At 44.0% G+C, this 26,039-nt stretch overlaps 1 protein-coding gene across 7 annotated transcripts in view; it reads right to left on the reverse strand.

The window, feature by feature from the left end:
• Positions 1-26,039, reverse strand: part of ANO4 (anoctamin 4) — a 288,655-nt gene that overhangs the window by 93,681 nt on the left and 168,935 nt on the right. For 6 of the 7 annotated variants that reach the window (XM_073327406.2, XM_073327405.2, XM_073327407.2 and 3 more), the window contains 3 exons: positions 22,117-22,217; positions 17,924-17,968; positions 9,011-9,142 (listed from right to left, as the gene is read on the reverse strand). In XM_073327406.2, coding sequence (XP_073183507.1) covers positions 9,011-9,142; positions 17,924-17,968; positions 22,117-22,217 — 278 coding nt within the window. Of the gene's footprint in view, positions 1-9,010; positions 9,143-17,923; positions 18,031-22,116; positions 22,218-26,039 lie in introns of those variants that run through there. The other variant, XM_073327409.1, reaches the window with a different exon arrangement.

A 26,039-nucleotide genomic window follows, 5' to 3' on the forward strand; every position in this document is an offset into this window, starting at 1 on the left:
CTCTAAGGTGCCACAAGTACTCCTTTTCTTTTTGCGAATACAGACTAACACGGCTGTTACTCTGAAACCTAAGCTCTTTAAGTTGCTCACTGTTAAGAGTTAATGTAAGTCATTATGCAAGGTAGCCTATTTCCCCTTGCTTTTTCCTAACACCCCCCCAGACGTTCTGGTTAAACTTGGATTTAAACTTGGAGAGTGGTCAGTTTGGATGAGCTATTGCCAGCAGGAGAGAGAGTTTATGTGTGTGTGTGTTCCCCGGGGGGGGGGGGTGTGAGAAAGCCTGGATCTGTGCTGGAAATGACCCATCTTGATTACCATGCACATTGTAGGGAGAGTGGTCACTTTGGATGAGCTATTACCAGCAGGAGAGTGAGTTTGTGTGTGTATGGGGGTGGGGGGGTGAGAAAACCTGGATTTATGCTGGAAATGGCCCACCTTGATTATCATGCACATTGTAGAGAGAGTGGTCACTTTGGATAAGCTATTACCAGCAGGAGAGTGAGTTTGTGTGTGTGGTTTTTGGAGGGGGGTGAGAGAACCTGGATTTGTGCAGGAAATGGCCCACCTTGATTATCATACACATTGTGAAGAGAGTGGTCACTTTTGATGGGCTATTACCAGCAGGAGAGTGAGTTTGTGTGTGTGTGTGGGGGGGGGGGGGGGGGCGGAGGGTAAGAAAACCTGGATTTGTGCTGGAAATGGCCCAACTTGATGATCACTTTAGATAAGCTATTATCAGCAGGACAGTGGGGTGGGAGGGGGTATTGTTTCATGGTCTCTGTGTGTATATAATGTCTACTGCAGTTTCCACGGTATGCATCCGATGAAGTGAGCTGTAGCTCACGAAAGCTTATGCTCAAATAAATTGGTTAGTCTCTAAGGTGCCACAAGTCCTCCTTTTCTTTTTACTGTTGAGTGGTTTCCCAGACCTCAAATAATTTTTGTAGCTCTTTTCTGAATCCCTCTCCAATTTTTCAGCATCCTTTTAAACAAAACTGGACAAAGTATTCCATTAGTGGTCTCTTCAGGGCCCATCACTGAATGATCCCTGCTTGGGCACCCTCCTATTTGGGCACCCACCTATTTGATATTCCCTTGTTTATACATCCAAGGATTGTGTTAGTCTAGCTAGCCACACTGTTGCACTGGGAGCTCATGTTGGGCAAGGAATCAGTTGAACAAAGACACCCTGAATCATTGGAAGGGATGCTTAGGCTACGTCTACACCACACACCCCTGGCGGCAGCTTGTAGGGTATGTGTAGCGACACAGCACAGAGAAAATCAGGCTGCAAACACGCCGTGGTGTGTAGCTACATATGTCAGTGAAAGCCTATGGTGGGGGGAGGGAGTGGGGAAAGGTTTCAGCAGCAATGGAGGGTGAAAGCGTTCAGCAGCTCTCAGCTGCTCACCACTTTCCCTACAGTGGGGGAAATGCTTCAGCAGTGGGGAGCTGGAGGAGCCTTTCCCTGCTGCCAGAGTTTTTCCTGTGGTGGGGGGAGGGCGCCACCAGTGGGGAGCTGGTGGAGTTGTTCCCTGCAGTGGGGAAAGGCTCTAAGCAGCAGGAAGCTGCCAGAGCCTTTCCCCACTGCAAGGTTGGCATGGCAAGTCAATGTTACTATTGGTCTGGGGAGGGGAGGGAGGGTAGTGGTGGCCGCAGTTCTGTACCAGTACACTATGCAACAGGAGTGGAGGAGATATGGCTGCTATTCCAAGCCATAGGCTGAACTGGCACCTGCCCCTGGCTTTTTGCAAGTGGAGTGAATTTCACCCATTTTGAACACTCAGCGAACCTTTCCCTCTGCCACCAACTAAAACCACCTACAAGCAGAAACAAGTTGGCCAAATATTACCCTTGGGGGCACATACAACTCCCATTGAAAATAATGGGAGAGCCCATTTACTTGTGAGGGCAGAATTTGTCCCTGATGAACATACAGTTTTGTATAAGAACTTTAGCAAATTTACTTGAGTTGACTCAGCTAGACACAGTGTGAAAATTCATCCGGCACACCTTAGCACTGAAAAACAAATAGCTAAGTTACCATAACATTTCTAAGATGATAGCTTTCCATTCCTCGCTCCCCAATACTTCAATAAATGCTCATTTCTCTGTTCCCAAAATGGCACTTGAGGACCTGCCAGGTTTGAAACCTGCATGTTAAATTCACTTTAACTTGTAACCTTTTCTCTTTCATTAAAAAAAACTGATGACAGATTTAGGGGTGAAAGGCTGATAACACTGACAGCTGAAGCTCTGCCAATCTGATATGGAAGCGTATGTTTATTAGCATGCCACACAATATTCTGGTTGAATGTTCATTCAGCTTTGGTCTGCTTCCTAGGACAGGCCATTGCTGACCACAGAATGTATCATTATCAATGTTGTATATATATTGAAGAAATACTATGAAGAGTTAGGCATGAGACCACTACACATAATAGTATTTCGAGATGAAAGAGAAATAATTAATTCTCTTATTGACCAATCCCTGATACTTCATGAATGCTTTTTTTTTTTTTGGTGAAATTTATAATGAACATCTAAAGAAAGCCAACAGAACAAATCTCCTGATTCTGTTCTCACAATGGTATAAACAGGAGTAGCTCTCAAAGTCAATGGAATTACACATAGTGCTTAAAGTGGTCTGAAAAAAACATGTGTGGGGGGATGTCTATCATCCCCTGTCAAGGTTCCTTCCCGACTCTGAACTCTAGGGTAAAGATGTGGGGACCTGCATGAAAGACCCCCTAAGCTTATTCTTACCAACTTCGGTTAAAACTTCCCCAAGGTACAAACTTTTACCTTTTGTCCTTGAACTTTTATGCTGCCACCACCAAAGTGTCTAACAAAAACAACAGGGGAAGTGCCCACTTGGAAACGTCTCCCCCCGCAAAAATATCCCCCCCAATCACTACATCACCTTTCCTGGGGAAGGCTTGATAAAAATCCTCACCAATTTGCACAGGTGAACACAAACCCAAACCCTTGGATCTTAAGAACAATGAAAAAGCAATCAGGTTCTTAAAAGAGAATTTTAATTAAAGTAAAAGAAAAACCGCTGTAAAATCAGGAAGGGAAATACCTTACAGAGTAGTCAGATTCAAAACATAGAGAATCCCTCTAGGCAAAACCTTAAGTTACAAAAAGACACAAAAACAGGAATATACATTCCATTCAGCACAGCTTATTTTATCAGACATTTAAACAAAACAGAATCTAACACATATCTAACTAGATTGCTTACTAACTCTTTACAGGAGTTCTTACCTGCATTCCTGCTCTGGTCCTGGCAAAAGCATCACACAGACAGAGAGGACCCTTTGTTCCCCCCCCCCCCCCTGCTTTGAAAGTATCTTGTCTCCTCATTGGTCATTTTGGTCAGGTGCCAGCGAGGTTATCTTAGCTTCTTAACCCTTTACAGGTGAAAGGGTTTTTCCTCTGGCCAGGCGGGATTTAAAGGTGTTTACCCTTCCCTTTATATTTATGACATCCCCAAATCTGCCAGTCCCCCTGACCAGCAATTAATTTTGCTCCTCAACTCCCCATATCTATTTTGCTCCTCCCTTCTCAGCTAAACAGTAAATATTCATGGATTCATAGATTCCAAGGCCAGACAGGACCATTATGATAGTCTAGTCTGACCTCCTCTATAACACAGTCCATAGAACTTCCTCCAAATACTTTCTAGAACACAGCTTTTAGAAAAACATCCGATCTCAATTTAAAAATGGTCAGTGATGGAGAATCCACCTGGCCCCTGGGTAAATTGCTCCAGTATACTACATAATTAATTTAAGGAGTCATTTGACTCAAGCAAACTAAAACTAAGGAAGTGGTTTATGGGCAAAGTACACCAACAATTGTAGTTCTAGTGCTCAAATTTGAAATTGTGTAACTTTTGGATTGAGTTTCCTGTGAAAGGTGGGTAATGATCTACATAGTTTAAAAGTGAACTGAAATGCTTCTTTAAAAATGCTAGATATTCTAAATACAGAACGTGTCCACTAAAAAAAATATAAACTAATGCATTTTACAAGGAAACTGTACATCTTTTTAACTGAAGATATGAGTTCAGGGTTCCATGTCTCTCCTGCAGCAGCTGATGACGCCAATGACCTCAATGTCAAGAGCTACTAGGACAGGGATTGGCAACCTTCAGCACGCAGCCCACCAGGGAAAGCCGCTGGCTGGCCGGGACGGTTTGTTTACCTGCAGCATCTGCAGGTTTGGCTGATCACAGCTCCCACTGGCTGTGGTTCAGCGTCCCAAGCCAATGGGGGCTGCAGGAAGCGGTGCAGGCTGAGGGATGTGCTGGCCGCCTTACTCACAGCCCCCATTGGCCTGCAACCTCCCAGTGGGAGCTGCGACCGGCCGAACCTGCAGACGATGCAGCTAAACAAACCGTCCTGGCCCACCAGCGGCTCTCCCTGGTGGGCCGCGAGCCAAAGATTGCCGATCCCTGTACTAGTACATTAGCTTCACTGTTTACACCGCTTTAGATGTTAATTATGTCATCAGCTTTAGCATTGACATCACAGATTCTGGAACTCAGGTCTTGGCAGATAAGTAAATCCCAGCCAAAAGTAAACAAAGTAATATTTTTATCTCTTGGGCATCACCAATGAGCTCCCTGCCCCAGAAAATGTACAGTTTAGGTGCCACACAAGACTTAGCAGGTAAATGAAATAGAGCAATAGGCTGGGATGGGTTGGGAGGATGACACAGCAATAAAACAGGGTTTAGCGGAACAGCAGAAGTCTTAGTTAGGCAAGTGGTGAGCTAAGACTTCCACTTTTTTGCTAAACTCTGTTTTATTGTTACCTCCCACTCCCAGCCCATTTGTCTGTTTTGTTCTTCTGTGCATGCTTGCATTCCAACTGACACAGGGTTGCCAACTTTGTGCGTGCACAAAAATGAACAACCTTGCCCTGCCCCTTCTCTGAGACTCCACCCCCTGCTCACTCCATCCCCCCTCCCTCTATTGCTCACTCTCCCCACCCTCACTCACTCTCTCATTTTCAATGGGCCAACTCAGGGGGTTGGGGTGTGGGAGGGGGTGAGGACTCCGGAGTCAGGCCAGCAATGAGGAGTTCAGGGTAAGGGAGGAGGCTCCAGGCTGAGGCAGTGGTTTGGAATGCAAGAGGGGGTGAGGGCTCTGGCTGGGGTTGCAGGGTGGAGCCAGGGATGAGAGACTGGGGTACAGGAGGGGGCTCCGGGGTGGAGCCGAGGGGTTCAGACTATAGAAGGGGGTCTGGGCTGAGGCAGGGGGTTGGGGTGTGGGTTCCAGAGTGGGACCAGAAATGAGGGGTTCAGGGTGTGGGAGGGGGTTCCAGGCTGGGACCGAGGGGTTCGGAGGGCAGAAGGGGGATCAGGGCTGGGGCAGAGGGTTGGGGCATGTGGGGGGTTGAGGGCTCCGGCTGAGGGTGCAGGTGTTCTGGGCTGGGAATGAGGGGTTCAGAGGATGGGAGGGGGATCAGCGTTGGGGCAAGGGGTTGTGACATCGGGGAGGTGAGGGCTCCGGCTGGGGGTGCGGGTTCTGGGGTGGGGCTGGTGATGAGGGGTTTGGAGGGTGCTCGGGGCCAGGATCAAGGGGTTTGGATGGTGGGAGGGGGATCAGGACTGGGGCAGGGGGTTGGGGTGTGGGAAGGGTTCAGGGGTGCAGGGTCCAGGCGGCGCTTACCTCAAGCAGCTTACCTCCAGCTCCTATGCATAGGCGCAGCCAGGTGGCTCTGTGCACTGCCCTGTCCATAGGCGCCACCCCTGCAGCTCCCATTGGCTGCAGTTCCTAGCCAATGGGAGCTGCAAAGACGGTGCTTGGGGCGGGGGAAGCGTGCAGAGCTCCCTGGCTGCCCCTGTGTGTAGGAGACAGAGGGAGGACATGCTGCTGCTTCCAGGAGCTGCTCAGAATCAGGGCAAGCAGGGAGCCTGCCTTATCACCGCTACGCCGCTGACCGGATTGTTAACGGTCTGGTCAGTGGTGCTGACCTGAGCCGCCAGGATCCCTTTTTGACCAGGCATTCCGGTTGAAAACTGGACACCTGGCAACCCTAGACTGACACCTAGAACGTAAGTTCTCTGGAGCTGGGACTGTCTTCTTTGCCCTTATGGTTCCCGACAAATCCTAGGTGTTACCATAATGATACCCAGAGAAGCCTTAGCACTATGCTAAACAAAATACTTCCTAGCCTGTAAGCCAGCTAGTGCTGGGACAGCTCTCAGTAAGGAGTGCAACCCCGTAGGTACAATATCAGTGAATGGTCCTTAAGGTAGAAAGGTGAGGTTTCAAAACAGCCTGGAATCCGACACATTCTTCTCTTTATCCAGTGTATCAATTTCACCTCCACACTTTCACACATCTCCAGCCTCCAGTGCAGCCGGTCAGTGCTGTGAGAGGCTCCAACGCATTGCCAAACAACATGTCGCCAATGCAAACACAGGAAAGTGCACTGCTAGATCATGGGCTGGAAGTATTGGCCAGTGCACAGCTATATATGTGTGAGCTAAGTAAGGGTTTATCTACCTGGGGAAATTTTTCTGGCATAATTATACCAGTATAATTATAGCCCTCTAGTTACACCACTATAACTCCCCATGTGGACACTTATTCTGGCATAATTATTCCAATACATTTCCCCAGGTAGACTAGACCTAAATCCAGGAAAATCTCCAAATACAGCATATTGTGAGAAACACTTTCTACTATTACACGAAGTGATTTTTAATCTGAGGGCATCTCTTACTCAATTGTATACACAATTCCTTGGTTTTTCATTTACGCTACTAAAGTACTTCCTTTCAGCTTTACACTTCCAATTGGTCAACACTTGTTTTCTACAGCCAATGAGAAAATTATTGAAAAGCACCTAAAAAACCCCCTGTTCACCTAGATGGGATGACATTCCCAGAACAATTAAAAAGCCAACACACATTTCACTAACAGAATATTTAATAGCAACTCATTCAGTTTCAGAAGGTGCCTAATGAGGGGGAATCAACTGGAACAACAAAGAGGATAGGAAATGGGGGAGTGCAAGAATCATAGACTCATAGAACCATAGAATATCAGGGTTGGAAGGGACCCCAGAAGGTCATCTAGTCCAACCCCCTGCTCGAAGCAGGACCAATTCCCAGCTAAATCACCCCAGCCAGGGCTTTGTCAAGCCTGACCTTAAAAACCTCTAAGGAAGGAGATTCTACCACCTCCCTAGGTAACGCATTCCAGTGTTTCACCACCCTCTTAGTGAAAAAGTTTTTCCTAATATCCAATCTAAACCTCCCCCACTGCAACTTGAGACCATTACTCCTCGTTCTGTCATCTGCTACCATTGAGAACAGTCTAGAGCCATCCTCTTTGGAACCCCCTTTCAGGTAGTTGAAAGCAGCTATCAAATCCCCCCTCATTCTTCTCTTCTGCAGGCTAAACAATCCCAGCTCCCTCAGCCTCTCCTCATAACTCATGTGTTCCAGTCCCCTAATCATTTTTGTTGCCCTTCGCTGGACTCTCTCCAATTTATCCACATCCTTCTTGAAGTGTGGGGCACAAAACTGGACACAGTACTCCAGATGAGGCCTCACCAATGTCGAATAGAGGGGAACGATCACGTCCCTCGATCTGCTTGCTCATGTCAGGTCACAGCATGCACAGGGGAAAGGAGTGCAGGCTGCCTCAGTATTATATCAGTAACAACATTAAAAAAATCTTCTTTCCTTCTTATACATCAGTCTACAGGCCAACCTATGCCCCGAGAGACATCTGTGCAATACTATGGCTTTTCATACATGTGCACAGGTAGAACTGACTGGCCCTGAAGCTGGAATTTAGCAAACAGTTCTTTTGATGGTGCACAATGAAAACAAACAAAGAAAGAAAACTCAGCTCTCTTCCAGAGCTGTGTTTGCTCTGCAGTGCTAACAGGAATAAAAAGCAATACAAATGTATTTTGGTCACTGATGTAAGCAGATCTGACTTCGAGTATGTACAGGGCATAGATCTGCTGTGTAAGAAGGTGCCATAATCTACATGGTCTTTTCAGAGCACAGCTGCACTTTACCCTTTGTTTGGCATTAAGTAAACAGAAGAAAAGGGTTGTTGTGTTTCCTACGCAGGCTGAGTTACTATAGTCTCTAACAGATATATTTTTGGTACTCTCTGAATAGGTATAGAAAATAAGTCTGTGCCTAATTCCTAGTGACTTTCAATGGGAGTTGGGTGCTTTTGTAAATCCTACCAGGCATCTACCTGCATCTTTAGGCACCTAAATACCTTTATAAATCTGGCCCTAGATGTTATTATGGGAACTGTAGTCAGTTACTTACATAGGGGCCTGATTAAAAGCCCACAGAAATCAAAGGGAATATTTCCATTGATTTCCATGGAGTTTGGATTGGATGTTAACACTCAGGGCTTGTCTACATGAACACTTAGTTTGCAGCAAATTGGGGTACAAATCTACCCTGCACTAGCTTGCAGTGTTCATGTAGACCCTGCTGCCACACACGACAAGTTCCCGGACTGTGGGGCTGTTTAATTGCAGTGTAGACATTCCAGCTAGGGCTGCAGCCCGAGCTCTGGGACCTTCTCACCTCACAGGGTCCTAGAGCCCAGATTCCAGCCGAGCCCAAGAGTCTACACTGCAGTTAAACAGCCCTGCAGCACAAGTCCTGCGAGCCCAAGTCAGCTGGCACAAGCTAGCTGCGGGTGTCTAACTGCAGTGCAGACATACCCTTAGTGAACAACAGGAGGGACCACAGGGACATGCAGTGCACAGGACATTAATGCAGGGTAGATTTACACCCCAGCTTGCCTCAAACTAAGTGTTAGTTTAGACAAGCCCTCCAAAACGTAGACAGACTTCTAGCTATTTCAGTGGTCTGCGTGGACCCTCCTGATATGGCAAGAAACTAGACGGATATATTCTTAAATATATATACTGAGCTTTGGCTTTGTCAGGATTAATCTGGTAGTATAGTTTTGCCTTGCATTTAAACTAAATCATAAAATACTCACTGATGGATCCTTTGCTGACTGAAAGGGGCAGTATAGCAGTCATTCTCCTCCAGGTCTGGCAGTGTCTCCTTGTCCAGTCTCATAGGTTTTCTAGGTAACCATCCTCGAAACCTGCTGATTTGTCTCTCAATCCTGCAGTACACAAAAGGTAAAATCAAATGAGACAGAGAACAAGCAGTGCCTGCTTATCCATTACATTATAATCAGCCAAAGAGAGATTTCACTTACAACTCCCCCCCCGCCCCTCCCACACAAATAAGGAGACTTCAGAATTAACGGTTACTAAGAAGCCAAATATGACATTTTTGAGCCAAAGTGTACTCAGATTATGAATAACCAGAATTTGGTAGAGCAGCATCTTCTTATTTACAGTACATGACTCTGTAAATCGTAACAAAGCTCAGTAAACTCTTGGCAACTCTCTAAGCTTTCATTTCCTGGCTTTTCAGAAAGCTTAATCTATATGTGGGAATTGACTGACACTCTACACTCAGGACAAGTAAACATTAGGATTGCAGAGACCAGGACAGAAAGCTTTGGCAACAGAACCCCAGAAAAATAAAAAACTTTAATTGCTATTTACCACAGACTCATATATCACATAGGGGGCTATCAAAACAAACCACTTCATTTATTTGTTTCAACTGCAGCATCTTGAGGTACTGCACACTTTATCAAATCACACTACTCAAAGCGCACGGTTTGAGAGCTGACAGCAAAGCCAGTTCTCGCATTTAATAATCTCACTTCAGCAGGTGAAAACAAACAGAGGCCAAGCAGGTAAAGAAGGCCGGGTTTATCTGCAATGCACTCATTCAAAGATACACACAGTCACCAAGGGAAGGAGGAGAATTATAGATGATTGGGGGTAACATTCTAAATCAAAACCAACTCCAAACAAAAATGCTACAGAGAAAACACAGGTAAGAAATTTGCTTTGCAAAACATGTTTTGCTTTCTCAAGAGCACTTAACACCTTAGCATCTGCACTATTACTTCCTGTCTGTAAAAGACATGGGCCCCAATCCTGCAAAGGCCTTAGCTTTAAGCATGTGAATAATCCTATTTATGGAACTATTTGTATACTTAAAGTTAAGTACTGGGTAAGTCTTTGCTAGACAGGGGCAGAGGGCCTGATCGAACACCATCCGAAGACAACGCGAGTCCTTCCATTTGTTTCAGTGACTGTTGGGTGAAGCCCAGAGTTTGGAAATTTATCTGCCTCTTCTCCTCCAATCAAAAATCAGCTAAATAGCTCCACAACCCAAACAAATGTTATTGAGATTTCTCTGATGTCATCTCTGGTCAGAAGGGTTTCAGATATTCCTACTGAAGTAGCTGAGAGTGTGAGAAAATTACTTCAAATTCCCATTCAGAACAGAAAAAAATAGCAACTTTCATCCTCGGCTCCTCAGTTCTGAAACTGGAGTCACTTTTGTGTCTTCTCTAAAGGTAGGTAAGTACTACAAACCATTATTCACAAACACTGGATCAAATTTTTAAACACATTTACTCTGCCTGTGTTTGTGTGTCTTGCGTGTTCTCTTTCTGTGAGTATTCTAGTGAACGAGTTTACCATTAGGACTGCTTGCCAGAACAGGAAATTTTAAGTGAACATAGAAGAATATTCACAGAATATAAATTTTAAATTCTTAAATCGTGCATGTTTGCACTGAAAGCTTGATTCTACAATGGATCTGGAAGGTATCATTTCCAGCTGGAGCAGACACACCTACATTAGCTCTGACAGAGCTAGCCCACTATAAATAAAGGTGTAGCTGCAGCAGCGAGAGCAGCAGGATGGGCGAGCCACCCAGCTACGTACCTTTGGTCTCACATGGGCTCGGACTTCCAGCGACAAGCCCATACCGCCCCTCGCACTTCCGTGGCTTATGCTTCTATCTGTAGTGTGCTAGCTTGATCAGAGCTAACATAGATATGTCAGCTCGAGCTGGAATTTATACCTTCCAGCTCCAGGATAGGCATACCCTAAGAACTACACTCATCCAATTAGGCTACAGTAACAATACCATGTGATCAGCTAAAATGGTGAACCTCAAATACTCAAAGCAATACTTGCAGTGACTAGTTCATGAACAAAACACAGGCAGTGTTTAATTTGTAACAAAGGAGGTGCCAAGTTGGGTGGGCAGAGACTGGTGGCGGCTGGCCAGGCGCCAAGCTCTGAAGGCAGTACCACTGACAGCAGCATTGCAGAAGTAAGGGTGGCATGATATGATACTGCCACCCTTGCTTTTGTGCTGCTGCTGGCAACGGCACTGCCTTCAGAGCTGGGCAGCCAGAAAGCGGCAGCTGCTGGCCAGGAGCCCCGAGGTGCTGGGACTATGAACTGCCAACCCAAGAGTTGGCGGGGGTCAGCCTCAGCAAGCCCCAGCACAAATTAAGCACTGACCACAGGCTGAAATATGTTCATCTAAAACATTCATTGAATACTCTTGAACAAACAGATCAATATGGGAAAACTGAGATCTGTTTGGACGCAAGTTTCAAAATGGGAAAAAGGGATAAATTAAATATTTGAATTGATTTTGAAAATAACTTCCCCAGCTTTAGTGCCCACTAAGTTTTAGCAGACAAGTTTATCATTATTAATTGTTCTTCTAAATTAATAGGGTCTGCCTGTGGGGATAGCACTTTTTTTCCAAACCATCCTCACCCTTACTTAAGGTGACCAGCATTTTTACTTGCTGACCCAGGACAGAAGTGGAGAAGTATCTGAGTCTTAAACAGGAGTTTGTCAGGGATTTTTCAGGGGATGTGTTATTTTTCTGTAACCCCCTCCTCCCCAGTGGGGGTACGTTGGCACCACACTGCCAAGGAATAGGGTTAGAGCTGCAGGAGCTATATCTACTGTGGCAGCACAGAGCCTCCACACAGAAGGCCTTGCACTTCATGCACATTGTTTGCAAGGTCAGAGGGGTATCCCAAGACGATAGCAGGGAAGTTTTCCCTCACAGGATTTAATCTCCTTTGACCTGCAGCTTTTCCTGCAGGGGAAAACCGGACCCAATATTTCTACATTTTGTGTTAGTTTAATGACAATGTGGGGTGGGAGGAGGACAACACAAATGTCTTCAAGCATCCAGTTTCATGCTTATAAACTGAGTAAAATCATCTGGATTTTCAAGAGTATTAGAAAGCTCATTAATCTGCAATCCTCTCCTCATTCATCTTGTAAGACAATGTGCACATTCGAGATATGTCTGCTGTAGCTTTATCTCAGCACACACAGGGCTTACAATAAATTATTCATGTTGACTTCACACTGAGCACGTTTGGAATTTGATTGGTTTGTCATTCATAAGGTTCTGATTCCTTGGCATGCTCAGTGGACTCATTCCTTCCCTGATGACTCAGAGCTCTCAAGGGGATGCATGCTCCAACAGGTCTAGAATACATTGCCACTCTCTCTCTTCTGACAATCAAAAGGATCAGATTCTTAGAAGATGCCTTCATGCTGCTTTAGCATGACCACCAGCCACTGATACAGGATTTTACTTCATGCTGCTTGCTCGCTCTCTCACTCACTCAGAAAAGCAGGGGGAGGCAAAGGGTTGACACTAACAAACACTGCCCTTCATTCAACACTCAGACAAGAAGAGTTAAAATGTGTTGTGTTTCATTGCTTCTTTGAGGCTAATCTATGGCTCATTAGCATTACACATATCAACCGGGTCGCTCTCACTACATGCCATAGGGAACAGTAGGCGATACTGAGAAGAATACAACAGTAATAATCCTTTCCCAAAATGGGGTATCGAGGATCTGGAAAGATTCTGAGGGCATGGCTACACTAGTGTTGGAAGGTATAAAATCCTGCTCAAGCAAACATACCCACACTAGGTCTGAGCTAGTGTGCTAAAAATAGAAGGTAGCTGTGGCAGCATGAGCAGCGGAAGGGGCCAGCCATCCCGAGTATGGTTCCGTTCAAGACCATAGGTACATATTTGAGGTGGACAGACTATCCTGCCGCTCACATCAGTGAAGCTACACTTCTGGTTTTAGTGCAGCTAGTGCAGGTATATCTACTTATGCTGGAATTTACATTTTTCAGCTCTAGTGTAGACATACCGTGAAACAGTGGAAAACTGAACACTTAAAATGATACAGAACATTAAAACAGTTTTTAGAGGTAGAGAGGTAAGATATGCAATGGATACACTCCAGCTGAGACTAGCTGCTAGCATGACCAGAGAAAGCTTGTTTTTGACACATCTGTCATTGGCAGGGAAATGGACTGGATGACATAATATAGCAGAACTTTGCACATTTCTAATTTCTAGGATTCTTCACCACTATGGCTTGAGCTTCAGATGTAGGAACACGCAAGAATAGAAGTCCACTTAGGCCCTGATTCAGCAAGGACTTAAGCAAGTGATTAACTTTAAGTATGTGCTTAAGTGCTTTGCTGAATTGAGCCCTAAGTGGATAGAATTTGGAAAACAGAGAAGCACACACAGCTACCTACACAGAAATAATTCATTCTAGCTAGTTATGTGTGGATTACTGTGCCTTTTAGAGCAATATAAACCATAATGAAAAAAAGGCAGGGAAAAATCACATAAGAAAAATTAACTGACGTCCCTCTCCTGAGCTACTTTCTCAAAAACATTGCAGGACTTACAGGTGACCATCTAAAGGCTCAGCGACTTAGTTCAGCTAGCATTTCAAAGTTCAGATCCTTTCCCAAATTTATCCCAGCCTTGCCTGTGACTCTCCATTTCCGGTAACTCTCTCTTGGCCAAAACAGATACTTATTACCCCAACCTCCTGGAAGAGGAAAATGGGCTGTCTGGTCTCCTCCCCACCAAAGGAATGATCTTTGGGTAAGAAATATGGAGGATGACAGGAGGTGTGCAGATCTATGTTGGGATCCCCTCATTTGGATCCTGTCACAGTGTGAGCTGTGCCTGTAAGGGCTTAAGCTATCAAGCTGTGGCCTGTACCTGAGTCATGTGACCAAGGATCACATGACAGCAGCTTGAAGATGGGACCGCCTATAAGATGTTCATATAGTGAGGGAGGCCTGCAGGGAGTACAGGAAGTTTCTTCTGTTATAAAGCAAGGATGGTGGTAGGTTGCCAGGGAGCTTGCCAGGATTCAGACACAGCTCCTAGAAGAAAGGCTGTGAGATACCCTGCACCAAGGGCAGAAGGACTGAAACCCCTTGGGGGGCTGCAGAGAACCTATATGTATGGGATAAAGGATTGCTAAGGCAGCACCTAAAAGGAGGGCTGTGGAGAACCCTGCACCAAGGATGTAAGTGATGCAGTTGCTGGAAGGAGGGCTGTAGAGAATTCTGCCAACTAGGAGAGAAATGGTTTAAATCTAGCAGAGCCACAGAAAACTTTATGTTTCTTTGGGCTTGTCAAAGAAATTCAAACAAAACACGTTCTCATTGGGTTTTGGGAGTTTTATCAAATTCAAAAATTTCTGTAGGCAAAGATTGATTTTGGTGAAATGTTCCATTAGGAAAATCAAAGTGTTTCATTTTGGGTTGACATTAATCTCAGTGTTTGTCTGAGTTGCCACAGTGCTTCATGGGAGTTGTAGTTCCAGATCTTTCATGCCCTCGTCTTCCCCTATAGGGCTATATTTCGCATGATGCACTGCAGTTTCTCCCTGTGACTGGCCACCATGGTGCCACATGGGACTCCCATGATGTTAATGATGTTGACAAACTCAATAAAAAAAGATTTAGAGTTTCCAAATCAAAATTTTTGGAACTTTTTGTTCCAAGAAATATCAACACTTTTTAATTTCAATTCTGAATGAAAACAAATGGACAAAAATATTGGAATTTCTTGTGGTACAGAAATTCCATTTTTAAAAATCAGCTCTAAAGTTTATTTTATGTTATGGTAATAAAACAGACAATCAGAGGGAGAACGTTATTTAAAATGCCTGGGTGCATCTGCGTTTGTCTGAGTGGGAAACTGAGGGCAGGGTGACTGTTGTGCCATGCTGCAGGGTGGCCTGCACTAGACTGCACCCTGAAACATGTCCTTTATCAAAATTGCCCAGACTTCAAAAAAGCTTTGGGTTTAGCTCAAGAAATGGACAAACATTCAAGTCATTTCTCATTTTAACTGAACCTGTCTCCATTGCCTCATACTGGATTTGTATATTAGTGTTCTACAGAACTGGAAATAAATCTGAACACTTTGTTATTTGTGCTTGTTTTTCTCCAGGATTTTTTGTTTGGTTTGTATTTTTGTCTCAAGGAACTATTTATAGGACTGATATAATACAAGGTCTAGATTTAGCCAGGTATTTTCGTCATCCAGGAACTTAAACACTATAAAAAGATCAAATCACTCATTATACTGGGCTCAAATGGCACACTGACTCATTATGCAAGCAAGTGGAAACAAAAAATTGAATATGAATACATACATACACACACACACATGAACCTATGCATGCTCCTTCAATGTGTGCCATTATTTTGGTCAAACCAACCATGTGCCTTTAATTTCAATCCAAATCAACGCAGTGCCATTCAGTTGTGAAGATTGGGGTGGCAGGAGAGAGACTCAATAGTGACTCCATTCAAGCACTGCACCAGTTCTGGACCAGGAATGTTTTTATATTCAGTGCAAGTGGTCACAAAACACTAACTCTTTCCGTCTGGCCAAAAAACAATGTGTTGCTTCAAGTATGCACTATCTGCCCACTTTCTAGGGAATGACGACTTTTATAGCACTTTGTGGCTGAATTCATCCCTGGGCTGATATAACTCCACTAGTACCCTCATACTTGACATTGCCTTAGAAAGTCATTGACCTTCTGAGATTCTAAAAAGAAAAGGAGTACTTGTGGCACCTTAGAGACTAACCAATTTATTAGAGCATAAGCTTTCGTGAGCTACAGCTCACTTCCTCAGATGCATATTGTGGAAACTGCAGCAGGCTTTATATATACACAGAGAATATGAAACAATACCTCCTCCCACCCCACTGTCCTGCTGGTAATAGCTTATCTAAAGTGATCATCAGGTGGGCCATTTCCAGCACAAATCCAGGTTTTCTCACCCTCCACCCCCCACACAAATTCACTCTCCTGCAAAGTTACCAAACCCTACAGCACTTATTTGGGAGATGGGGAAGTAACAAGCTTTAGGATTCACGAAATTTTTCTGTCCACCAAGGAAATGATTTGTATTCCATGGAGAGATCATATACCATCTACCAATGAAACCATGTGTTTACTATAATATTAGAACAATGCTGATACCCTCATACCATCAGCAGGGAATAATGGGATTTAATATCATAATAAAGTAAAAAGATTGAATTTTTAATAAATTCCAAATAAACTTGTCAATCTACAGTAAATTATCTTTACCTGTAAAATATCTACCTTCTATCAAATCTGCAGTGTGAAGCACCCATCACTCTCAAGCAGGAGTTTTCACAAGTGCCCAATGTTTGCCTAACTCTGCTCCCCTGGAAGTCTTAACAGGTTGGTTTTCCCATGGGCTGGAGAACCCGGGGCTAAACCAGCCCTGATTACAAAGCCTGGGTGGAATCAGGTGATCCCTGAGTAAAAGGCAGCAGGAAGCTGTGGGGGATGGGGGGGAGGAGTTGGGAGAGTGACCGAGATTGCAAGAAGCAGGAGGAAGCTCTCTAAATTGGGAGACCTGGGAGACACCCTGCCCAACAAGCAGGGGAGAGACTGAGCCTCAGTGAGGAAGGGGCTGTGCCCATCTGAAACAGGGGTGAAGACTGAGTCAATTTGTGTTTTGTTCTGAAAGAATTTATGTTGGACTACTGGGCGAGGAACACTGAACTGGATTTGGGGACCTGGAGGGAGGGGACAACCATGTGCACCAGACAGCTCCCTGGGGTCCCTTCTGGAGTTTCTTTGAACTACTTTGTGAACTTTGACTTCTTAAAGGGCCCTGAATATATGGGCCAGCAACAGAGGCAGGCTGCTGTACAGTGACCTCTGTCCATTAGGGGGTGCTCAAGAGGCAATAAGCAGCCACACCACTACAAAATCAATGGGAGTGTCACTATTAACTTCCAGGAGAGAAGAATATGACCAGTGCTGAGCACTTTTGAAAATCCCACCATCATGCAGGCACTAAATCCCAGCATACAGACCGAGCCTAAATCCCAGCATACAGACTGAGCCTTGCCACATTTCTCTGGTACATTTCTCCGATATTTTTTGAAACATTTTTGCTTAGTTGGCCAAGGAAATGCTTGAGTCAAACAAAAAGGGTGAAAATTGTGAAGACTGAAAACGTTTGATTATTTTACAAATTAGATACAAAGCATGCATCAAACACGTCTTTAATGCATTTGGCAACTGGGCAGAAGTGCTTCAAGGCAGAGATCTTGGGAAAGATTAATCTCTCATGTTACTGAATTGATTTTAATGGAGTTACACCAGAGATTAATATGGTTCATTGTCTATTACTCTAAAGCACTATGCACACTGACAGCACAATAAATAAATAACGCTGACATTACCATCAGAGGGGTAGGGTGTATTGCTGAAAGTGAATAATAAATAACAGATTCTAATGATATTGTTAGCTTCCCAAAATTCCTTACTGAGCTACATGGGAAGAGAAATAGCTGCAATTGTTGTCCTGAAAAAGCTTCTTCCATTTTGAAAGATTCCACCAGTTTGAGATTCCCTATACTTAAAATGGGAAAAACTGATAATCTGATGACCTCCTGAGGTCCCTTCCAACCCTGATATTCTATGTCTCAATGTCTCTCAAATGGTAGAAACCTTGAAAGTGCAACTACTGTATTTGCAGGAATGGTAGGCTTGAATGTACATTAATAACTCTCCTTACAACTTGAACCTTCCCAAGAGTTTGACTATCAACTCTGATCTGCCAAAGAAATACACCAGCTTGAGGGATTGACCAACCTGTTCATGAACTTGTGCCGGCGGTGCAGGTAATAGATTTTTCTCCTGGAAGAACAGCAAAAATGAAGCCAGTCGAGAAGAAAACCCATCGTCAGTTACAGTATGAACTAGCAAGGAAGGAAATTGAAGATAGAAGCCTGTAAGAGGTGGAGGAAGAGACTAAAAAGAGAGATTAACAGAACTGTCACAGGAGCCCAAGACAAATTATGACACTGTTTGAATTGCAGGAAAGTAATGGTTTCTGTCATTACTTTTTTATTTCTGCTGTTTATAATGCCTGGAGGACAGGGATTCAGAGGCATTTTGGTTTCACAGTATTCAGCAAATGGATGTCTGCTCTTTACAAGGCAAATACAAATGTGAATAAATTAAACTGTATGCTTTTAACATCAATAATTTAATAATTAAATATAGCATTGGATAAATTACATGTTGTTTAAATAGGGGAATGTTTAAAAATCCAGGAAAGTGGAAACCAAAGCCTGACACTAAACTATACCATCATACATGCAGTATTTATCAGGACAAATGCTGGGTCTCTGGGAAGTAATCTCCCCCCGCCCCAAACAGAAGAACATATAGACTGCAGAAGCAAAATTAATATGTGGTTGGCACATGCCCCATGTGCAGCCCACTTCTCCCACCCCTCATATCAGGCATACCTAACTCCTATTGTGAACGGAATAAGCTGTGTGTGTGTGTGGGCAGGGGTGGAGGAGGGATACATGCATAGGGGTCAGTGAGGAGTCAGGAGTGCACAAGTATAAGCATTCTGACCACACCCCCTCACTCCTATGACCCAACCCCAGGTTGCCCCTTCCTGGCTCTTGTCACAGAGGGCCTGCAGAGCAACATCCCTATCAGCTCCAGTTGGAGCCAGAATGGGGTGTCCAGGTTCCACCCCGTTCTCCTGCTGCTGGTCGTTGTTCTTTTGGTATGCTCCTGTCCACAGTGCCTGCCAGAATTTGGACCACTGCTTTCAGCATCTTAAAACATTTTACAAATTTGAGGGCAGTTCAGCCGTGGGTTTCTTAATCTTCCTTACAGCAAGATTTGGATGTTTTAGTGAACTCCAGTCTCCTGCTCCTTAGTTTGACTTTGTCATCCACTGGAAGTCATTGTTAACCCAAGGCAGGTTCTATGTATTCTGAAATGTTCCATCATTTAATGCTGATCTATACCAGTTCTGGAAAACGAAAGGTTCACACCACACAGCTCATTCTGCGAATTTGGACAGATTTTAAAATACCATGGCAATATCCATTAGTGCCTTAGAAGCAATTATGTTTGGCAAGTTTTTAAAATAAAAGCTGTATTGTTGCTTAAAACAATAGAGGGAGGAAAATTAGTTATCAATTTCAATTACTTTCAGCATTTAGAATTTAAATAATGTAAGATATTTTGCAGATCATTAAAGCCCAGATTGTGGAGCAGATTTTCAAAAGCACTCCGTGTTGACCTAACACTACCCCTAGCCAGGCCGCTGACAGTAATTCCAGGCCCCAGGGCAGAACAGGGGGTCAATGGGCCCCCACGCGTACACAAGCCACGCCATCCGCCTGACATTTGGGCAGTGCTGTGCCTGCTGGTTGTTGTCCAGCGAGCTACCGGCTGCACTGCTGGGCGCACTCTTCCAGCATGGTCAGGGCTTCTACATGCCCGCCCAGTAGGGTTGCCAACTGTCCAATCACGCAAACCCAAAGACCCTTGCCCTGCCCCTGCCCGGCCTCTTCCCTGAGACCATGCCCATGTCCCACTCCTTCTCTAAGGCTCCTCCCTCTGCTCACTCCATCCCCCCCTCTCCCCAGTCACTCACTTTCCCCCACCCTCACTCACTTTCACCAGGCTGGGACAGGGAGTTTGGGTGTGGGAGGGGGTGCGGAGTGTGGCTCTGGGAGGGAGTTTGGGTGCAGGCTCTAGGCTGGGGCCGGGGGTTGGGCTGCAGGAGGGGGCCAGAGGGTCGGTGCTTACTTTTGACGGCTCCCAAAAGCAACCAGCATACCCCTCTGGCAGTGGCTCCTAGGCAGGGGGCCCAGAGGTCTCCGTGTGCTATTGCCCACAGGCACCGCTCCCGCAGCTCCCATTGGCCTCAGTTCCCGGCCAATGGGAGCTACAGAGGTGGTGCTCAGGGCAGGGGCAGCACGCGGAGACCCTCTCTCTAGGGGCTGCAGGGACGTGCCGGCTGCTTCCAGGAGCAGTGCAGAGCGAGGGTGGGCAGGAAGCCTGTCTTAGCCCCGCTATGCTGCCAGCAGTAGCTGGGGGCCCCCGGCCCTTTTAAATCTCCCAGGCCCCTGGGCAATTGCCCCCTTTGCATAAACCTGCCTCTGGTGACGTCAGTGTTAATTCTCCCACTGAATTCAGTGGCAGCACAGTTAGGCCAATACTGAGTGCTTTTGAAAATGCTGCCTAGTCTGGCCCAAATCTTCAGAAGTTTCTACCAATATTGGGTCCCCTGCTTGAGGCACAAAAGGCCTAGTTTACCGAAGTGCTGAGACTTAGGTTATCAGGAACTGCAAGTGCTCAGGAGCTCTGAAAATCAGGGCACAGGTGTCTCAGATTTGGCACCAGAAACAAAAACCAAGGCAGACAAATGTTGGCCTTCATGTTTACAGTCTAAACAGTTAAGTTACAGTTAAAATATTGGGTATAAAATATTTAACAAAAAACTTTGTCTAATACACATTTTTGCAGTAACATTGCAGTGACTTCATATTATAGCATACTGGCATAATACTTTGCAATGGCTGTGCAAAGAAGGAAGCCATGGACAGACAGCACATCAAAGAACCACTGAATGTCATTTTTAGTTTTTAAATATAGGCTAAATGCATGTTGAAATGGCTGTCTATTGAAAATGGTGACTTCTGGTAAGCAAGCCAGATCAGGAAGGCCCGGGTTTTCTACCCGAAATTTTACTTTTTGCTGTATCATGCTCCCATCTGACAAACAAGAGCTGTTAAAGTTTATTCGACCAAATTCATCCCACTGTTATGCCAATGAAATCAGTGGAGTTACATTGAGAGAATTTGGCCCATTGTCTTAATATTTGTAGCACACTTTTTAAACTACTGTATAAATACCCTTGCAGTCGTTCATGATACAATTTACATAGTTTTTCCTTTTTAATGTTAAAAACACACAGAAGGGAAAGTTAAACAAGGCTAAAGAATTCTGAGGTTTGTGTTAACATGAAAATCCTACTAAATGCAGATTGAGACTTAAAATCTGTCCTTAATTCATCTTTAATTTTCCTAATAACTAAGACTATGACAACACAACAGGATGTAGTACATAAAAGGCACATTTTCATCTCAAAATGGGGAAGAGACATCCATAGAAGTTCTCTGAGGGGCTTTACTCTGGTATCAATCACCATTTGTGACTCTGGGCTTTCTTCTCCTCTTGCTCATATAAGAGTAAATCAGGAGTAACTCCCTTAAATCAGTGGAGCTGTACTGATGTAATCTCAGGAAGTGAAAGGAGAACCAGAACCTATGAAGCTTTGGGTTTGGCCCATTTAAGCCAAACACTTTACACTATTTTAACACAGTTTCTATAACCAGTAGATTAAAACTGTTTTTAATATCAGGATTGAAACCCATCATACAAATCATATTTGACAAGAGGGAAAAATTGGTCTGAATGACCATTTGGAATTGATTTGGCCATCAATAGCACAGAATACAATTTCTGTTCTTTCAAAGAGAAACTCTATGTTTCAAAAGAAAAGCTTCTATTAGATTGAATGCTTATTTATGTTCCGTATTTCCCCAACTACACACTATACAGACAGACAATTTACAGGTGCCGTACATGCCAGATACGTCTAACAGACATGCACCTTCTGTGCTGCCGTACGTACCTGGATCGTCTCAACTGCCCATTGATTTCAAGGACATGTCCATTTAAAAAACAGCAGCGCACGAGTATGCAGGGGGCTCCGGCAGTGAAGGGGTTAAAGGGCCTACGGACAGAATACCCCATGAAAATAGCAGCACTGCTAAAACTGCTATTGTACTAAAATTGCAGGCAAATTAACAAGACATATCAGTGACTCTGGTATTGGTGTCACTCCATTTATATTTTCTAAAGATGTGAGGTATTTCATAGAATAGCTTTTCCGGGCGCATTTCAGTTTTAGTTTTACACTCTCTTTACAGTAAAGCCTGAGCACAAAATGTAGCTCCACCTACCTGAAAGGCATTCTTACATTCATTACTTCTGCATATCTGCCCAGGACCTCCCACGGGGCGTGCAACTTCACAAAGATGATATCACCGTTTGTTAAAGATGACTGCAACAGAAAAACAGAACAGCCACCAAGCCAAGTGAGGGCCAAAGAACCTTTAACACTAGTCAATTTCCACCCACCCACAGATATGTTTCAGAATTGCAAGGGTTTCTTCTTTCCACAAATGCACATATAAAACATTATCCTTGACACTGCTCTGATGATTTCCTTCCAATGGGCTGTCTTCCTCCAGAAAAGCATGTCCATTACAGGGGATGGGTAGGAAACAATGCAAGGAATGCTCATCTGAGCCTCAGGTTTGAGTGCTTTGATTCACATGCACTCCTAGCTCCTGCTAGCCTGAGAGAAACAGACTGAGGCTGAGGCTTGGATCTGATCCTGCCACTATAGCATACAAGGGGCCTGATTACTTCTCCCCTCTAAGGGACACAAGGACCTCTTAACCTGGGGGGGGGGTCTATGTTATACTACAGCAGATATTACCACGTGTGCATGTGTATATGTTTTCATGAAAGAAAAAGAATACACAATGACATGGTTTTATCAGCATGACCTTGGGCTATCTGCATTCTCCCACCTGGGGAAATTCCACAGACTGTAGAGGGGGAGGAGACCTCCCTCCTGCCCTCAATCCTTGCAATCCCTGAATCCACCATGGGATGTCAGAGTGACTATCACCCTAAGAGAATAATGTATAGTGGTGCACAGATAGGGATGAGGGGAGGAATTCAGCTCTGCTGGTGGCCAGGAGGGAAAGTGAGGCTCTATATGGAGAGGACATGGGAAACATAAGGGGTCTATGGGACTGTGTGGTTGCTGGAGGACAAGACAGGGCATAAAGAGGTAATGAAGAAGAATGCTGATAGCTGTCCATGTACCCACAATGTTAGCTGTTCACATATTTTTTAAAAGCCTGTGAAATTCCCACAGAATTACTTATAATGTAATTTGTGACAGCCACAGCAGCTCTCTATTAACCATCAAAACCCACCAACACATAACCAGGAAACATGACTGGAGTTAAAGGGGGCCTGTTCACTGCTGAGGATGAGGTTAATGATATGGGTGCATGGATATTCCCCAATTATCTGAATTTAATCTCTCAGGTGTTAAACATTTCCTTTCACACAGGAGCCTCATAAATCTGTAAGTAGTCAAGAGAAATAAAATGTTTCCTTTATCGGATGTGGTTTGTTTCACTGATACCCTGCAATGTGATTGCATCAGTTTTTATCGGTAGAAAATCTAAACAAAACACATTTGGAGGGTTTCAGGCTTCTTCTGAGGAAGAGGATGAGTGAGAAATTATTCATATAAAAGTCATATTCTCACAGTAGTTATGAACAGTTAAAATTCATGGAAAAATGAGGAAAAATGTGAGAAATTCTAAAAGAAAAAAGGAAAGGTGGATGCAAAACAAGGGAAATAAAAAATGAAATGCAGCTTTCTTCTATGCTGAAGAGAGAAAATAGGTCCTAATAAAATACCTGACAGAAAATATCCAGTGAATCATCTTAGCTACAAAAATATTTCAATGGATAGCTTCTGTTAATCTTCTCTTCATTAGAGTAGTAATTAAATACGGTCTCTCTCTACTTCTAAGTGCTTTTTCTGTGCTTCATCTATGGCTTTCTCCTCCAGTATATAATTAGTGAGTAGGTGGTATATATACTTAGTACCATGTTTACACAGTTGCAGAGAAGCAACAGATAATGGTGAGTTGCTGTCAATTTAGATCTCCGATCTTTATGAAAAATCCAAAGCATTTATGGATGATAATATCCAGTATCAACCTACAGGTCACATCTTTCTTTGGAGGCCTGTACCACAAATACATTTTTCCACCCCCAACCTTTTCCGCAACCAAATCTTTCCTTTTCATTTGTCGGGCCAAGTTTACTGAGATCAGTTTCCAGACCTGGGGACCTTAATAGAATATCGAAGGCTTGCATCCTGATGCTCAAATTGACATTTTGACATGTTGAATGGGCATTTACAGGCCTAAATACTGAAATGTGCACCCAAATGCAGGATTAATGTGGCATTCACTGGGCCCACATTTGAAAATTGAGTTGAAGTCTCTTGTTGCTCAATTCAGTGCAGAGTGCTAAGAAAGAGTACAGCAGACCAGCCCCAGGCAAATCTCAGTCTTCCCTGCCATCCATCCCCTCCACACATACAACTATTTAGAAAGCTATATAAAAAGGGAGTTTCCAGACCGCCCTTGGGAGGAAGCAATAACTCACCCCAGCCTTCCCAAGGTTTTGGCCAGGTGGCCCTTGGAAAGCGATATTTAACAACACCTATACCTGCATTTTTCATGAGTAAATGTATGGAGCTTGATTCACTTTTACTGTTGCTGCACCTCTGGGGGATGCAGCCTCAAGGGAGGTGAGTTGGTGTTTTCACTGCCTCCTCCCTCAGGTTTCTGCTGCCTAGAGAGGTCAACTTTTCTTCCCACTGGGACATTACAGGAGCTCCAGACAGGAGCAGGGATGTCTTGAAAAAATGGACTTCCTGGCTGCACTGGCCACACAGCCTCAGTCAGTCAGTCCCACCCAATTTTAAGGCCCTGCTAACTCTCCATGAGCTCCCTAGTAGAGGGGAAGTTGGCAGCTGCTTTTCACACCTTTCTGCTTTTCACACATTTTCTACCTCTGGGAGCTGTGTGCCTCAGCCATACCAGGGAAAGCCATGGTAAAGCAGGGGGAATTTAGCCCTTTTCCTTGATTACTTGATCATTGATAATAAATTATCTTTATTAGCATGAAAAACATGAAGTACTCAAATCACTCCAATCCAAAAATCAAGTCTCTTGCATGCGACTGCTTTTTTTCCACATTATTGACACAAAAAATAATACAACAGTCCTCCTCTGTGACACACTGAAACCATATTTCTCAACAGGAACAGTTGACTGGAAAGTGATGGGAAGATGATAAACAAATACAAACCTCCGCAATGAAATTCATGGGAATAGGAAAGAGATAGGGAGCTTATATCACTTCTTTGGATGAGAGCCGGGACACTAGTGACTAAAAGTTGTCACCAGATGATAACTGTCTGGTGGTCAGTGTTGAAATGAGTTGGTACTCTCAATCCAATCCTTAGAGGAGAGTAAAATATATATTTCTCTTAGTACCTTGTTGGCAGTCTTCAGAAGGGCCCAAACTGAATGGCCAGGGAGACTTAATTAGTACAGCTGGTCAGGAGAAGAAAAATGGTCTTTTCATCTAAAAATAACAAAATATCAACAACAAAATCCCACACAAGCAAACAACAACCCTTTTTTTGGTTGAAAACTCAAAAAATTTTTTATAACCTCAAATTGTTTTTTTATAACCTCAGAAATTTTAGTGGCAAGCAGACACTTTCACTAAAATTTTTCTCTAGTTGAAAACCCAATTTTCTATTAAAAAAAACAGCTCTGACCAATCCTTTAAATTAGCCTCTTACATTTAAATCTAAATGCTTCCAGTTCCAGCCTCCAAAACATGCCAGCATGGAAACTTTCATTGCTTCTGTGTAGCACAAATAATGGGTTTCAGTCTCCAGTGCCATCAACCTACTAACTTGTCACAAGCATTAAATTCATTGTCTTTTTCTTTTCTTTTTTTTAAATGGAAAATAGAACTGGCTTAGAATGATCAGATTCTTTTATCCTTGAAAGTAAAACTTAGAAAAATGTTTTAAAATTGTGTCAAGAAGTTTCCACAACTTGCATGATACCCTCAATTATTTACTAACAATCTTTTCTATGCTAGGAGCATTTTGCTGGTACAGTTATGCGGTGTGACGAAGTTCCTCCTCTGCCTTGGTTGGTCCTGCGCTCAGAGGCGGATTTGCTCACCTCAGAGATTCACG

The sequence above is a fragment of the Lepidochelys kempii genome, chromosome 1 (genome assembly GCF_965140285.1).
Source record: "Lepidochelys kempii isolate rLepKem1 chromosome 1, rLepKem1.hap1, whole genome shotgun sequence".
Lineage (NCBI taxonomy): Eukaryota > Metazoa > Chordata > Testudines > Cheloniidae > Lepidochelys > Lepidochelys kempii.